Raw genomic sequence first — 14,452 nt, 5'->3', positions numbered from 1 at the left:
CAGTCCCATTGCACTGACCCCACCAGGCAGGCCACCAGCACACTGCTGGGGGAGATGGGGATTTACAAACAAGTGGTATGCAGGGGCTTTGGTAACAGGAGAGAAAAATTTCCCCGGGGTTGGACTTCTGGGCCATTTTCCACCTCTGGAAATGCCACAGTCCTTCTTTGGAGAGCTGAGATAGCACATCAGTTATTTCAGTGCCTGGGGAATAACTAACTCCTGTTTAAATGCCTTAGGATATGGCAGAAAGAATGCAATTTCTAGTGGTAAATTACAAAGTTTGTTAATGTAGTCTCCAAGGGTCATTCAAACATGCTGAATCACAGGTAGCGTCAGTAACCCTCAGGTCATCTGCATTTTTTATTTATACTCACAACTTTCCTGTGGCTTAATTTTCTCTTGATTATATAAAAGCAAGAAGAAGCTTTGCACTTGCTAATTTTTTATTTATTTATTTGCAGTTCAAAATTAAGCAGCATTCATTGTTATTTCTCTGCTCTTCTGTTCCTCACAGAATAGGATGTATTCCAGGAAGAGCATTAGTAAAACACACAGAGAAACAAATTTAATTCTGTAATGTGGTGTTAGTAAGAATACAGATCCCAGAAACACCATTGAGTAATGCATAAAACACCTCTGAAATAAGCTTCTTTATACAGTGAGCTTTAAAGGTGACATGGCAAAGGGTTTAAATTTTCACATTGAAGCCTTGGCCCCTGGTTAACAGCCACTGATATTTTGAGGGCTCACAAGCATCCCTCAGTGCAGCTTGAAACAAGCCCTTTTTATTTTCAGTGCAGCCATCCTTTTTTTCCACGGTGTCTACAGACGACGCAGGAGCTCTTCACAGGACAAACATGTTGTTTTCTCCTTCAGCACCACTGAAAACTTTCTCAAGATCTTCAGCTGGTCTAAGGCTGCAGTGAGAAGCATAGGTCACTACGGATGGAGTGAAAGCACTTTGATGCTTCGGAGCACCCTTTCGCATTTGTAACATTGGCAAATTCCCATTGAAACAGAGACCATAAGCTACTGAGTCCACTGACTTCAAAGGTACAATGCCTACTTATTTACAGCAGTGAAGTATTTATCTTGCTTGCATTAGTCTAACAGATAGGAAAGGCCTGTTCAGATCTTATAATGACAGATGTTAGATAACCACTATGGGATTCAGAAAAGATCCCCTCTTTGGCCTCCGATCCTTATCTCCTCGATGGGGTATGCAGTGGTGGGGGCGGGGGGCATCTGTTATTAAAATAGTATCAGTTATTGACAAAGGGGGCAATACTTCACTGGGCTAACCTGTGGTCAGTCTAGAGAAAATCCTGCTCTCCAGGAGAGCCAGAAGACCTGAGCTTATTAGGAATACCTGCACCAGGTGATTCATCATACTTACATATTTCTTATCTCCATCGAAATGGTCACCTTGTTATCACTGTGTATAATTCTGTGTGACCCAAGGAGGATGTGACAGGGTGCAGTAGCCCCACAAGGGCTGCAAGATTTATGCGCTGGTGAAAGTTTTGGTTTCTCACACTGCTGCAGCGTGCCCTTCCTTGGGCCCTTCTGTGTGTGTGTATTGGCATGAATTGCCACTCCACCAAGGACTGTCCATAACCCTGTTCTCTTTCTGATCAATCACAAGCAGATGAGAAAAGTCTGACTTTACAATCCACACAACCATTTAACTCTTCATTGCTTCAAATCAACTCCACTAGACTCATGTCCTGGTATGATCAAAGAATAATGCAGGTTAGGTATTTCCATAAGCTGGGGTCACTACATTGCAAAAAGCGTCAGTTGCTAAAGTTCTCCAGTTTTCTGGATGTCTGTTCCTCACTACATAGAAGCAGTTTCCAGGAATCACTGTTTAATTTTCTGGAGTGAAGCTGTCTGAAGTTTGCTCGAACCACAGCTTTGGTAATCAGCACTACAAGCAGTACCACTCCCGCTACAGTTACCAGCAAATACCTTCTGCCTCTAAGAAAAAATACTTTGGAACTTTTAATAGGAAATGACAAAATGGATTACCTTTTCAATATAAGCTTCCTTGTGTGTTTACCTAGAAGCAAAATAATATTGTCACAATGGCAGAAAGATACCTATAGTTCTATTGAATCAGTCAAATGTTTTCATAAGCAAAGATAGCAAGTTACAAAAATTCTGTGGGCTAAGCAGGCAAGATAGGACCTCGTTCTGTTCTCAGTTGCACCAATGTCAAACAAGAGCTACTCCATGAAACTATGGGACCACACTACTAAAAAGCAAGGGCCTGCAAGATGGGTCAGGACTGTGACCAGTGAACAGGTTCTTTGCACAGGTTTCCTCCTGCTGCCTCCCCACCATCTCCTTCCTCATCCTTGTGGTGACAGTCCTGGAGCATGGACAACAACTCCCCTAAAGTTAACTGAGTGCTGTCACAGGGTCCATGGCAGATCTACCAGAGGATTAATCAGAGATACAGAAGGACATATGCATTAGGCCAGCATTAGAAACATTAAAATTCAGGTGATGAAAGATACTTACGTTTCCAAAACAATGATGTCAGCATCGATATCAAAAGAATGGACACCGCTAAGAGAGATACGCTGAGAATGACAGAGATGGATAACTGGAAAGGAGAAGAGGAAAAACTGAAAAGGCTTTGAAAACATGTCTACTACAGACCTATTTGTGCAGGAATAGATTGCTGTAATGGCTAAGAGCTCTGAAATACCTGCATTGGGTGGCAGTTTGCAACACTTTTCTGAGCTTGCCTGTACAAATTATGGAGAAAATGCATCACGATGATCATGATAAACAACATTAATTGCTTGCTAAATATTTAATCAATCTGTCTCTGAAGCATTTCAGCCTAGATTCATCCCACATAACATGAACTTCTTACTAAGGTATCTAAACTAGCAGCTTAGTCACCTTCACCTTTCTCTTAGCTAGAGACAGGGAAGCATAAAAACCATCCCAAGTGCCTGGTCACGGCCTGAGGACACTACCTCTGCCTCTCATACAGGGGTGTGAGGGGGATGAAGTTTTTTTTGAAGCGTGCAATACAAGTGGAATGGTCACAGGCTTTGGCTCTATCCAAGACAAGAGGAAGATGAATCTTGAGCTTCTAAGCAACAGTTCAAGGTACTAGTTTGCAAACACTGTCCATTTAGCATGAATGCACTGAAAATCACTAGCACATCCTGCTGTCCTTCTGGCTTCTAATTAGTCAAACACTCTTGAAACTTACTGGAAGTTTTACATCAACTTTCTGAGGATTGCTGTCTGAACTTGTGGAAGTCTCTGAAAACAAAAGAGATGGAAATCATTACTGGCACAGTCATCTGAAGGAGTGAGGGGCACTGTGGTTGTCATTGATTTAATCCAGGATTAATGAGCTCTCAGGGAATCAGGAGGGCAAAATTTGGCCCTGTGTTTAGAAAAAAAGCACCTTGCAACCAGAGGTGAACAATCTGTTTCAGCCACAAACTGCCTATCAGGCATTCACTGAGAAACATAGGTCTTCATCAAGGAAAGAGAAGGCTTCCAGAGATAGCCATGAAGTAAGTCAGAAGAAACTTATCTCTTGTGATGGAGTTTGAAATTCAGTGAGCACAACAAGATGTAGCAGAAAGCATAGGTAGTAAACATGGTACAAGCCTAACTGGAGGAATTGCTGAGGTTTAATTGTGGTCAGAATAATATGTAATTGCTTTTGACAGCTGCATTAGTACAAGAAACCACAGGAAATATATTTATATTCAGATAACTTACCATATATTTAACATAGGTCTTTGAAAATTATGTTGTTTTTCTTTTATTTTCTTTCATTTTTTTTAAAAAAAAAAAACTTAACAAATTAAAAAGAATTCAGTTCTGTTTTTTCTAAGCTATGGATGTAGGGATGAATTAAATGAATGTTCAAGAAATCTTGCAGCAAACTTTGCTGCTGCTGCTGTGCTATGATCCTATCACCTTAACTTTGGCTAGTGAATTTAAAGTCACAAAAAGATTAATCTTGGCTTGGGCCTTGTCTCATTGTGACATGCTATGAAATACAGAAGTATTTAAGTATTTGGAGCTCTTGATCCAATGCTTAACAGCTTCTTAAAAACAGGAGTTGCTCAGCTTAATGAATCAAAACCACAGCTCACATCTTATGACAGGAAAGTTTCTGTGCATTAGGGCATACCCTAACGTATAGAAAGACTGTGATGAGTAGTACTTTCAAGGGTACTTTCAAAACAACAGAACTACCAGGGAGCCCCCATGTTAGCAAAATGTAATGGGGACCAGATGAGTCATTTGCCAGGGCATGTATATGTAGCATGCGTATGTCCTCCAAGACCACAGAAAAGGAAATGCTGTATGTATGAAGGCTGCCAGAATATCACATGGCAGTGAGGGTGATCAGATGGTCACAGATAATCCCGTTAGAAGAAATTTGGTGCATTGTCTTTTTTTAAATCTCTACAAATTTAAGCAAATGTTTCTCGTTTTGTTTTGTTTCAGTGAATAACCTAATCTCCCCCAAATTTTTCAGTTCTGATCAGTTTCCTTATGACAGCTGAGCTGATTTGTTTCCATGTACCAAATAATGTGTTTGAATGTTATCAAAGACATGGAGAGGGCACAGGTAGCCTATACACATGCAATAAAAATTTGTGTTCGAGTAGAAAAGCGATTCTGGCTGACAATAAATACAGCTGATAAAATCCTAGCAAGTTCTGAAAATCCCAGGGAGATGCCAACATTGTACTTTGCATTATGCCTGTCTTACAACATCCAGCTTTCTCTTACTTTCTCCATTTGATACAAAATAAATATTTTTTTTTAAAAAGAGTAAAAAGAGTAGTTTGTTTAGTGGGAATACCCCCAAATACACAAGAAGTGCATATCTCACTCTGACACGCATGCCCCACAGTTCAAAATTAAGCCTTCTGGCAGCATGCTGCAGCCTGGTTGCTGGCAGCAGCTATTGGTGCCTCCTCTCTGTACCTGAAGGACCAAGGGCTGTCTCCTGTGTCTGGAGTGCGGTTGGCACTGGCAGGGTTATTGCTGAGGAAAGGCAGGCAAAGACAGAAGAGAAACTAAATGAGAGCCTGGTCAGCAGGAAACAACTACCCCAGAGCTAGGTTTGCCAAACTTTCTGGCAAATACTTATGAGAAAATGTCTGACAAAAAACAGGCAGGATTCTGCCTGGTCTTTACTTAAGCATGCCTCCATCAAACACAAACTGGGCAGCATCCACCTTCTTTTCCAATTCTCAAGCAGCCTTTCCATACCTCTGAAACACTACAATCATACAATCATCATGCAGGAATATGTGATTTTTTTATTAATAGACAGTGCTTAACTATGCTGCACATAGTTTTCACACATTGTGGTGGTTTGGCACTCGGAACTAGCGTGACGCAAGTTATTGCATGTGTGGGAATGTTCATTACTCAGTGAGTGTGATATATTGTCTGCTGTGACTTGTTTTATGGTGACTCTTTCTAGCCCACAGTGACAATTTAAGTTGTCCCCAGAATCCTGGAGGTAAGACGCTTTCCAAAACTCTCAATTTACAACAACAAAATATAGGCATTATCCAGAATTATATCAGAAAGATGAGGAATAAAACAATGCTAAGAAATGCTCACAAATGCTCAAGAGATCAGTTAAGTCACTTTCATGAGCCCTCTCCAGGGGCATTCAGGAATGGTTTCCTAAACTCTCTGCTCTAAGTCTCTAGATCTATCAAAAGAAGACCTGCAAAAACTAAAGTACTGTATTTCTAAGAGCACAGAGACTCTTGGCACTAGTTGAAACCAAACGCTCTCTGTTAACAGGTAAATATGACATATCCTTGATATGTTCTTGAATACGATGTAACTTTGAATATGATATATTCTTGAATTTTAGCTTTCATTTTTTAAAATCCTCATTTGCAGGCATCTGGTGGGCAGGCTGTGACACCTAAATAACATGGGCTATTCTGCATTTATATTTGACTGAGACGTGGCGTGCAACTTCATGCAAGTTTGTTCATTTCTCAGGTATGGTATGATTTCGTATCCCATTTTCTTTTCTCTTGAACAAATGACTGACAGTTGCAGCAACTGTCTGCTGTTTTTTGTCAGTACCAAGGGCATGTGTCGGACACTGGAGAGCTGAGCCTGCAGGCCACATCTGGCCAAATATATTCAGTGAGTTTCAAAGCCAACCACAGTCAAGGAGTATTTGCAATGGAAAGCTCAGTGGATTCACAGTGATGACAAATCAGTTATCTGACAATTCAGCTTGGATGGTGACAAAGAGCAGTTTTTAACTTCACGCAGACCTGAGATACCAAACAGTAGTGAGTGACTCAAAACCTACTTCCTTAAGGGGCCTTGAAAACATGTTTTTCTCATCTGTTGCTTCATCCTGATTTCTGACAATTTCTGAGTGGACCCCAGATACCTATTTCTGCCAGATGCAATAAACAGCTCTCAGTAAATGTTTGTTACTCTCTTAAGAATAGTCAATATTTTTAATGACATCTTCATTTCTCTGAATATGCAACTTCTGACTTTCCAAAGTTATTGTACTCACCTACAGTTGGCACATCTTCCATCACAAGAGAAGCGTTGGCCCTTTCTGTTTTGTCTGCAGTCAGATGTGTACTTGGGAATTCAGTAGTCACTGAAACAAAATACAAATGCTGGTAAAGATCACTGCCTAGGGGTTCTTCATACAGTGTTCAAATAGCTTCTTGCCCATCAGTGTTCTTTGTACCTTCAGGAAGAGGGATGGGCTCTGTTGAACAGAACACATCTTCAGTCCTCACATCATCTGCTTGGAAACCAGTTGAAAAGTCTGGGAGAGCACTGTTTGTAACCATTGCTTCTGGAAAAGTCTCACTTGGTGTCACATCAAACACTGTGGGAACACTTGTCTCCAGCATTTCTACTGCTGAAGGCTCGGTGGTTGCAGTTGCTGCTAGGGCAACATCTGTTGTCAGGAGGACAGCAGCCTCTGTTGTTTCCTGAAAACCAGAGGTTGCTTGAGGAGCAAGAGTTGTTTTTCTGACACGTTTGGGAGAAGTAGGAGTCTTTCTCATTGTTGTTGTCTTCACTGAGTGTGCTGTATGGAAAAATCATAAGAAAGAGCTGGATCAGAGCATTCACAGCTGACTTTGGGAAAAGCCAAAAGAGAAGTGAATGAAAAGTATATACCTAGTAAAGTATTGTGAATGAAAGTGGGAGAATTGCTATTTAAAATGGTTGTCTAATGAGGAGAAAACAAGCCTCAGCCAGAACAACTCCCAATTCCCAGATTTGTAAGGTTTTTTGTTGTTGTTGTTGTTTTTTCCCCAGGTTTCAACCACCCAGTCCCTGACCCTCTTACAGAAACAGAAGGCAGAGCCAAAAAAACTGCAGAAGGGCCCAAAACTCACCTCTGGCCACCACCAGTTTTATGTTCTGTTTGATGTCGTTGAACCAACCTGGGATTTCTATGCGGCAGCAGTATGTACCTGCATCTTCTCCCCTCACTTCCCGTATCATGAGAGACACATCTCCATAGGAAATATAGCCCTGGAGATTGTACCGCTGAGATTTTCTGAACGTCACCCGATTCCCAGTGGTGTGCAAAATTTTGTTGTTGCACTTTGAATTTGGGCATGGGCCTCTGCCCCAGCACATATCAGAGATGTCCTTCTCTCGTGCCACCTGGTAGAAGCAAGGCAATCTGACAGGTTGTCCTATTACTCCTCTAACAACAGTTTCAGATGTGGTGTGCACTGTCAAGGAAGAAGAAGGATGAGTGAGAAATTTTGGTGGTCTCAGATGCAAGACTGCCTATGCAGCACAACTTGGCAGGAAAAGAAACACCACTACCTGCAGGCTGCCCACTTCTTGTGATCCCACAGGCTTTCCCTGGGAGCCTGTAGCAGCTGATGGCCTGGGGCAACATGGGCATCAACCAGGAGCTTGCAAGTGTTGGCTTTCTGTTGCTGCTGGAGGACTGAGCGCTCTGGCCCCAGCCAGCTGCTGTACAAAACACATCTCCCACATCAAATATTTGGTAACCAAAGCTGAGGTCTGTTGCTGATGGCCCAAGTGCAGAGTAGACCTGTGCAAATGGAATTTGGGAATTCTGCTCCCATCCCACCTCCTGTTCTAAGAGACTGTTTGAAAGCTGTTCAGAAACCTGATACGAAACGCATCCGGTTTTCTCAGTCCACCATCAGCTTCTTCAAACAGACAGAAAATGTTGTTGCAGTTGCCTTTCCCTGACAGACTCAATAGCAGGATCCAAAATACCTATTCTTGTGTGAAATTAGTGCCTAATTAAGTTGGCAGAGCAGAGGGATCTGTCTAAGGGAACCTAGTCTCATAAAGTGCACTGCTCTTTCTGTCCCTGAGAAAGCCCCGCAAACTGTCTCAGTTACCTTACAGACCACAGTGTACACAGGAACTTTAACAGCAAGTGTTAAACCACTGTTCAAAGAATAGACACACTTTAATTGTTTTTACTCGTCATGACCAGCTTTACTTTGTGTTTAGAGCCAATACCCACTTTAGCATCTGGTTTGAATCTTTGCTGCCTATTTTTCCTTCTTAACTGTCCATGCAACTCCCAGATTGCCCTAAAAGGGATTTCTTCTTCATGAAAGGCACTGTACAAAAAATGTTTACATACATAAATCTCTTCTGGTTTATATTCATCCTGTCTGTGTTGGTCCTCCTATCGTGCTGCCCTTTTCTCCCGTGTTATTATTTACATACAGTGGAGCAGGAACTGAGGGACCTGGGGAACATCCAGATCTGGTCCTCTGCTGCAGCAATGCGATCATCCCACAGATCTGATATCTCCTGGTCAGTTTGCTCACCCCAAAGAGAGACTTAGAGCAGTTGCTGCTGTTATCAACAGCTTTGGCACTGGTTTGCCAAACATTTCTATTTTGCCAGCTGTTTAAATGTCTTTTCTTTTGGCATGACTCCCAGATAGCAAACAGAGATGCTTCCAATTGAGTCCATGTCTCTCTTGTTTTGTCTTTAATGGACTATTCCCCAGGTGAGGTTTTAGGCTGTGGCAGGCTGCCTCACGACTTGTTATCGGGATGACATTTCAGCTTCATTATTGCTTATCCCATTGGCAAGATAAGCTGACTGGTTCAGGTTTCCACTGCTCCAAATGCTAAAAGAGTAGAAGCAGACAAAACAACATGCAATATGGTTTGAAGGGCAGGAGCTTTTGCAGTGAAATGAATGTAGGATGTGCCAGAAAATGAATTTCCAAGTAAGGCTTAAGGCTTTGCAAGATGGCCGCTTGTTTTACTTGTGGAAAGGGTAGGTTCATTTGCCTAGTTACAGCAAAACAAACAGAGAAATAGTCTCTTTATGTGACAACAGAACAAAATAATTCATCCAGTTGTCCTTGAATGTATCCAAAGAGGAGCAGAGAGTTAGTTTCTGGAACACATATTTTCAAGTCACCACAACGTGTATAAAACCAAGACCAGCTTGAACTATTCTTGGAGTTAACATCACCGCTGTCTGAGGAGGAAGGGGCTTATCTTCTGCTCTCATTTCATCTCAGTTCTGCACAGTGCCAAAGCAGCTTAATTAAGCAAGTATTTAACAAATGAAAATCTGCCAGCCCTTCTGTGTAAAAGAATAAAAGGCCTGAACTTACTTAAAAAAAAAAAAAAAAAAAAAAAAAAAGGAAGAAAGGAAGACACAAGGCACCAGAGTGTCTCCAGGGTAGTTTCCCACCAGTACCAGTGCTAGGAAGTTACTGTTTTTGCAGTTTCAAGTCCTCTTTTAAGAAGCTAACATTCCTAGCATCTGTCTTCACTGCAGGTTAGGAGGGAAAGCTTCAGTACTGCAACAGCCTTGTTTCAACAGTACAAACATCTGCAAAGACTAAGTAATTTCCTTCTCAGCTGCAGCCTCTTCCACAGACACATTTTCCAGAAAAAAAAAATAGTAAGCAGGATTGAATTTAAATGCCTTTGAAATTAAGAAAGAGGTTCCTGAGATTGTTAAATTGTGACACACTAGTCTTACTTTAAGAGGAATCCTGCCCTCGTGCACAGCAATGGCCTGCCTAGGCATCCAGATCTGACCCAAGGCACTCTAAGCATCAGCTGTACCTGGGCAGTCCCACTGAAGTCAGCAAGGTTTGCCACTCTAAATCCTTAATCCAACTGAGAGAGAAATGGACTCCAGATGTTTAATATATCTTCTAAAATCATAAGGTATTCATAACTGCTCAGATCATTTATATATATATACAGATATTTGTATACAGTTTCTCTTGAGACAACCCTCAGTGATTGATAACATTAAGCAGTAACTCCAATAGTTGCTGCTGTAATGGCTTTCTATCCCGTAGACTGGTTATTGGATGGACAAAAACATATATGCCCCAGTCAAGGCAGCTGGTTGAATTTTTTTTTTTTTTTCTTGATCTATTTCAGGAATAGCTTTTTCCATTTTTATCTAGAAGATACTTGACAACTTTTCCCTATCAGTCCCATTTTTTGTATTTCTCCTTAAAGCGTTTGTACTGATGAAGTTGCAAAGAAAATATGTGATAAACAAGAAAGAATCCTAAAGGCTAAAACTGCCAATCTGCTGTTTTCCAGAGTCTTAGGACCACACATTCTTAGCATGGAGCTGGGTTAAAGAGAGGAGAGTAACAAAAAGCCATTCTCACTCTTCAGTAGCTCCCCATACAAGAAAGTTTTTGAAAATAAGAGCAAATGGAGGCCAGTACTTTCCATTTATGTTAAGAATGAAGATATGGCAAAGAAAGAGGCCTCCTGTTTCTTCTGCTGAGTCTGGTAAAAGACTGAAAATATATGGAATTCCCTGGGCTACAGCAGTGGTGGCAAAGCTCCACTTGCGCAGCAGACACCATGGAGGTTGTTACCATGCCTCCATGCAGAACTAATCGCTTCTTGCCCTTCAGTGTCTTTCACCATTAACCAAACCTTTTCAGAGTGACTTAAGAACTCTGCAGCTGCTGTAAATGCTATATTTGTATATTGGATATTCCATCCTGGCAGAGGTTGGCCATTAGTATTTAGTCGTCTAAAATATTTCCTGGAATGCCTCGGTGATTTACAAGCACATCTCTCACTAGGAGCTCACGTCCCACTGAAAGTTGGTGACCTGACATTTCATGAGCCACATTCGGCAATTTGGATGCTGCATTTCTGAAGCCTAAATATTCATGCAGAAGTGCAGCTGATATCAACCACACTTGCAGGAGTCAGTCTCCCGGGTTACTCTTCTTTGACAGATATTTATTTTAGGATTCTTTTAGATCCTAAATGGGTGAGCACTGAAAATTTGAGTTTAGAAGGAGAGGAATCTCCAGCCATGCTTTTCCATGACAGTACGCAGTTCAAGCAGCATACAGCCCTCAGAGTTTCAGAAAATCCTTTCTTTATCATGTATATGCATTCATTATTCTGTTAATATTTCAATTCCCTGGTTCAGGCTGTGTCAGGCTTGTACATAGTGTAGAGACATATGGATAAGCAAAACCAGCAGTATTTGGCAGTAGTAAATAAATTGATAATTTAGGGGAATAGAAGAAACTTACCAAGCTTATAGACAGAAGAAACCACAATTTTTTTTTTTTTTAAAAAAAAAAAAAGCAAAATCTCATTAAATTAAACTTTTGAAATTCTGTATACAATTACAACCTTTTTCACTGTAATGCATACATACACAGGAAAAACAAGTGCTGCTGTTTTTAATATTACAAATTTTTTGTTTTCTGAGCAAGCACACAAACAAGTGGGTAAAGACTCACCTATAAAGATTTGTATCATAATCCAGCGAAACAACATGAAACGGAACATTTTGGCTGATGGAGACTCTGGGTCAATGAGCGGAAGGAAAGAAAACTAGATCTTATAACTTCCAGAGATGCTGAGTGAGCCCCACTGAAGTATCATTTCTCCATTTCCAGATTTTATGTATTGCAATTGCTTCTTCCTGTCTTCTGGATAAGTGCCTTTTTCTCTGCCCTTCCAAGACACTCAGCATGGTACCACCACCAGAGATTTCAATATATATATATATATATATATATATATTGCCCTTGTATGAATCTCTTAAGGTCCATTACTGCTCTGTGGTGCTGAGCAGCAAGCACAAGTTCTATGCTTTTACAGTCCTAAACATTTGGCTTAATCTCCACCTGTCTTCTCCTAAATTTTCCTAACCCATTCACTGCCCTTGGTTCTGCCCTCTGCTTGAAGACCCCTCTATTTCTTTCCCCAGCTTCAGATTTTCTATTTGCAAAGACAGACTTGAAAGGACTCTAAAGATCTGCCACACCATCTCCAACAAATATTTTTTACCTTTTTTTTTTTTTTAAAAAAAAAAAAAAAAAAAAAAAAAAAAACCTCCCTGACCAATTTATATTCTCTGGAAGTTCTACTTGAAAAGATTAGAGTAATAGAGTGGGAATAATTCAAGGCATTCAGGACTGGACAAGGCATGAAAGAAAGGAAAAGAATGGAATAGTGCTGTTGGAAGGGACCTACAAAGCCACTTTGAGCCAATGCTCAGCTGATGTCACTGCAGGGAGCAGCTGAATCCCATCTAATTTGGATATTTATCCAGCTACCAATTGCCATGACATTTTTCAAAACAGAATTGGCCAGCATGTTCCAGGTGACTAGGGAAGGAAGAGGGTGAACGTGGCATTATGTCAGCTTTGTTTCTTTAGTGAAACTGGGCTTGAAAAAGGCCGCCCAAAATCCAGCTGATCCAAGTATGCTGGGAAGAACTAGTAAAATCTGCCTCACTTTTTGCATCTGTACTGCTATCTAGTGGCCTCCTGCAGGCAGAGAAAGTGAGGCAGAGTGCTCTCCCTGCAGCTCATTAGCCTTATCAGGGTCAATAGGCTGCCAGTTTGTGTGCAGCTGGATAATCTCTTAACGGGTGAACAGGCTTCAAGTGCCACCTGTACATCTCTGGGGCTTGTTTTGAAATACCTATTCCAAGATCCACTGACATGATTGGAAATAATTAAAAAGCAAAGAGAGCTTCTGCCCACATATATGTATCATATTGCTTATCTACAGTGAAGTTCTTGCTGTGCACAATCTTTGGTTACTCTGTAAACAGGCTGCAGACAGCAGCAGGAAGGAAACTTTATTTAAAGTTATGGTTATAAAATAGTCTATAAGTTTATTTTGCATAAGAATTTTCTTATACAAGAATTAGCCTGAATCTGTCTGCAATACTAAGAAAAAAATTCCTCATGGGCAAGCAGCTTTCATGATTAGCAGTCCTCAGGCTCCTTCAAAGCATGAGCGGTTGGAAAGAAATGCTTTTGGAAACCCCACACTTTTTGTCTAACTAAATCCCAGTGGAGATGACTTATTAGGTCAAAGTTGCAGGAAGCAGAAACTGTTAAGCAAGTTTTCTGAGATCTGTTTCAGAGATCAGGTGAGACTTCCTCCAGCTCTAGTCATGGGCTAGAGCCCACAGCCGTGACATATGCTCAGCTAGACAGTAGGAAAACAACATCTGCAGTGGGGACAATAATTCTTGTTTGGTAGTTGTTGCTAATAGTCCAACAACAACAACAAAACCCTAAAACTAATAGATCCTTTCAAGTTTCGGTACTATCTTACACAAGGCAACACGTGACATGAAGACAGCTAATGGCAGAGTTGCCTTTCCTGCCCAATGGGGTTGGTAATTACCTAGTACTGTGATGAAGAGCTCCCACACTGAGCTCTTTAGTTAACCACAAATTCACCTCTGCACTTTGAACCTTTTCGGTTCAAAATACATCCCAACTTGGCCATTTTCATTACTTCTTTCCTCAGCAGGATGAGGAGATTTTCCCCCCTCTGTGAGCCTCTGCAAGCACACTCACCTGCAATATCCCACCTTAGCCAGGCCCTCCAGGACTGCAGGGGAAAGCCCTCCCAGCTCTACCAGCTGGGGGATGGAGGGAGGGGTAACTGCTCCATTGACCTCAGCTCCCCACAAAAGCACAACCAGACCGTGGCCTAAAGTGTCTCAGCTGTGAACATAAATACCTACTGATTTTATTATTGCTCCTTTATGCCTCAATGGCTAACACAGCTTTGTTCTTTTCTCTGTTCCCTTGAAAATGATCTCAACAATAGGAAGTTGTCTGTGAGTCAGCCAACCTGACTCACAGCAGGTTGCAGGTTGTTTCCCTGTGGCAGCAATGTCTGCTTTAGGTATTCCACGCTGCTGCCTGGGCTGAGCTTCAGGGTGAAATTTGCACTGGCCACTATTTGGCTGGAAGCTGGCTTCTCTCCTGCCTGTACCACTTTTCTGCTCTTTCAGGAAGTCCCCAGCATCTGTTTAAAAAATGTGTTCTTAAGAACAGTCGTGGAAAATTGTCCTTCCAGTGAATGCTGATCTGAGTGGGCTGTGTCTGCATAAGCACTGCATGAGGAGTTGATTCATCCCCACAGGGCTC

The 14,452-nt window shown here is 41.4% G+C and overlaps 1 protein-coding gene across 1 annotated transcript; it reads right to left on the bottom strand.

Annotated features, from left to right (window-relative positions):
* Window positions 1–350: 350 nt before the first annotated feature.
* Window positions 351–11,939, bottom strand: LOC118173854 (T-cell immunoglobulin and mucin domain-containing protein 4-like). Its single transcript, XM_035338780.1, has 9 exons — window positions 11,789–11,939; window positions 7,413–7,757; window positions 6,752–7,099; window positions 6,569–6,658; window positions 4,987–5,046; window positions 3,239–3,291; window positions 2,530–2,614; window positions 2,035–2,065; window positions 351–920 (listed from the first exon to the last, which is right to left on the bottom strand). Exons 1-9 carry the CDS (start codon window positions 11,835–11,837, stop codon window positions 848–850), a joined length of 1,134 nt encoding a protein of 377 aa, XP_035194671.1. The 5' UTR covers window positions 11,838–11,939; the 3' UTR covers window positions 351–847.
* Between the last annotated feature and the right edge of the window lie 2,513 nt (window positions 11,940–14,452).

This window comes from Oxyura jamaicensis, chromosome 13, assembly GCF_011077185.1.
Source record: "Oxyura jamaicensis isolate SHBP4307 breed ruddy duck chromosome 13, BPBGC_Ojam_1.0, whole genome shotgun sequence".
NCBI lineage: Eukaryota > Metazoa > Chordata > Aves > Anseriformes > Anatidae > Oxyura > Oxyura jamaicensis.
The sequence above is the reverse complement of the archived record's forward strand: the minus strand, read 5'-3'. Positions and strand labels throughout refer to the sequence as shown.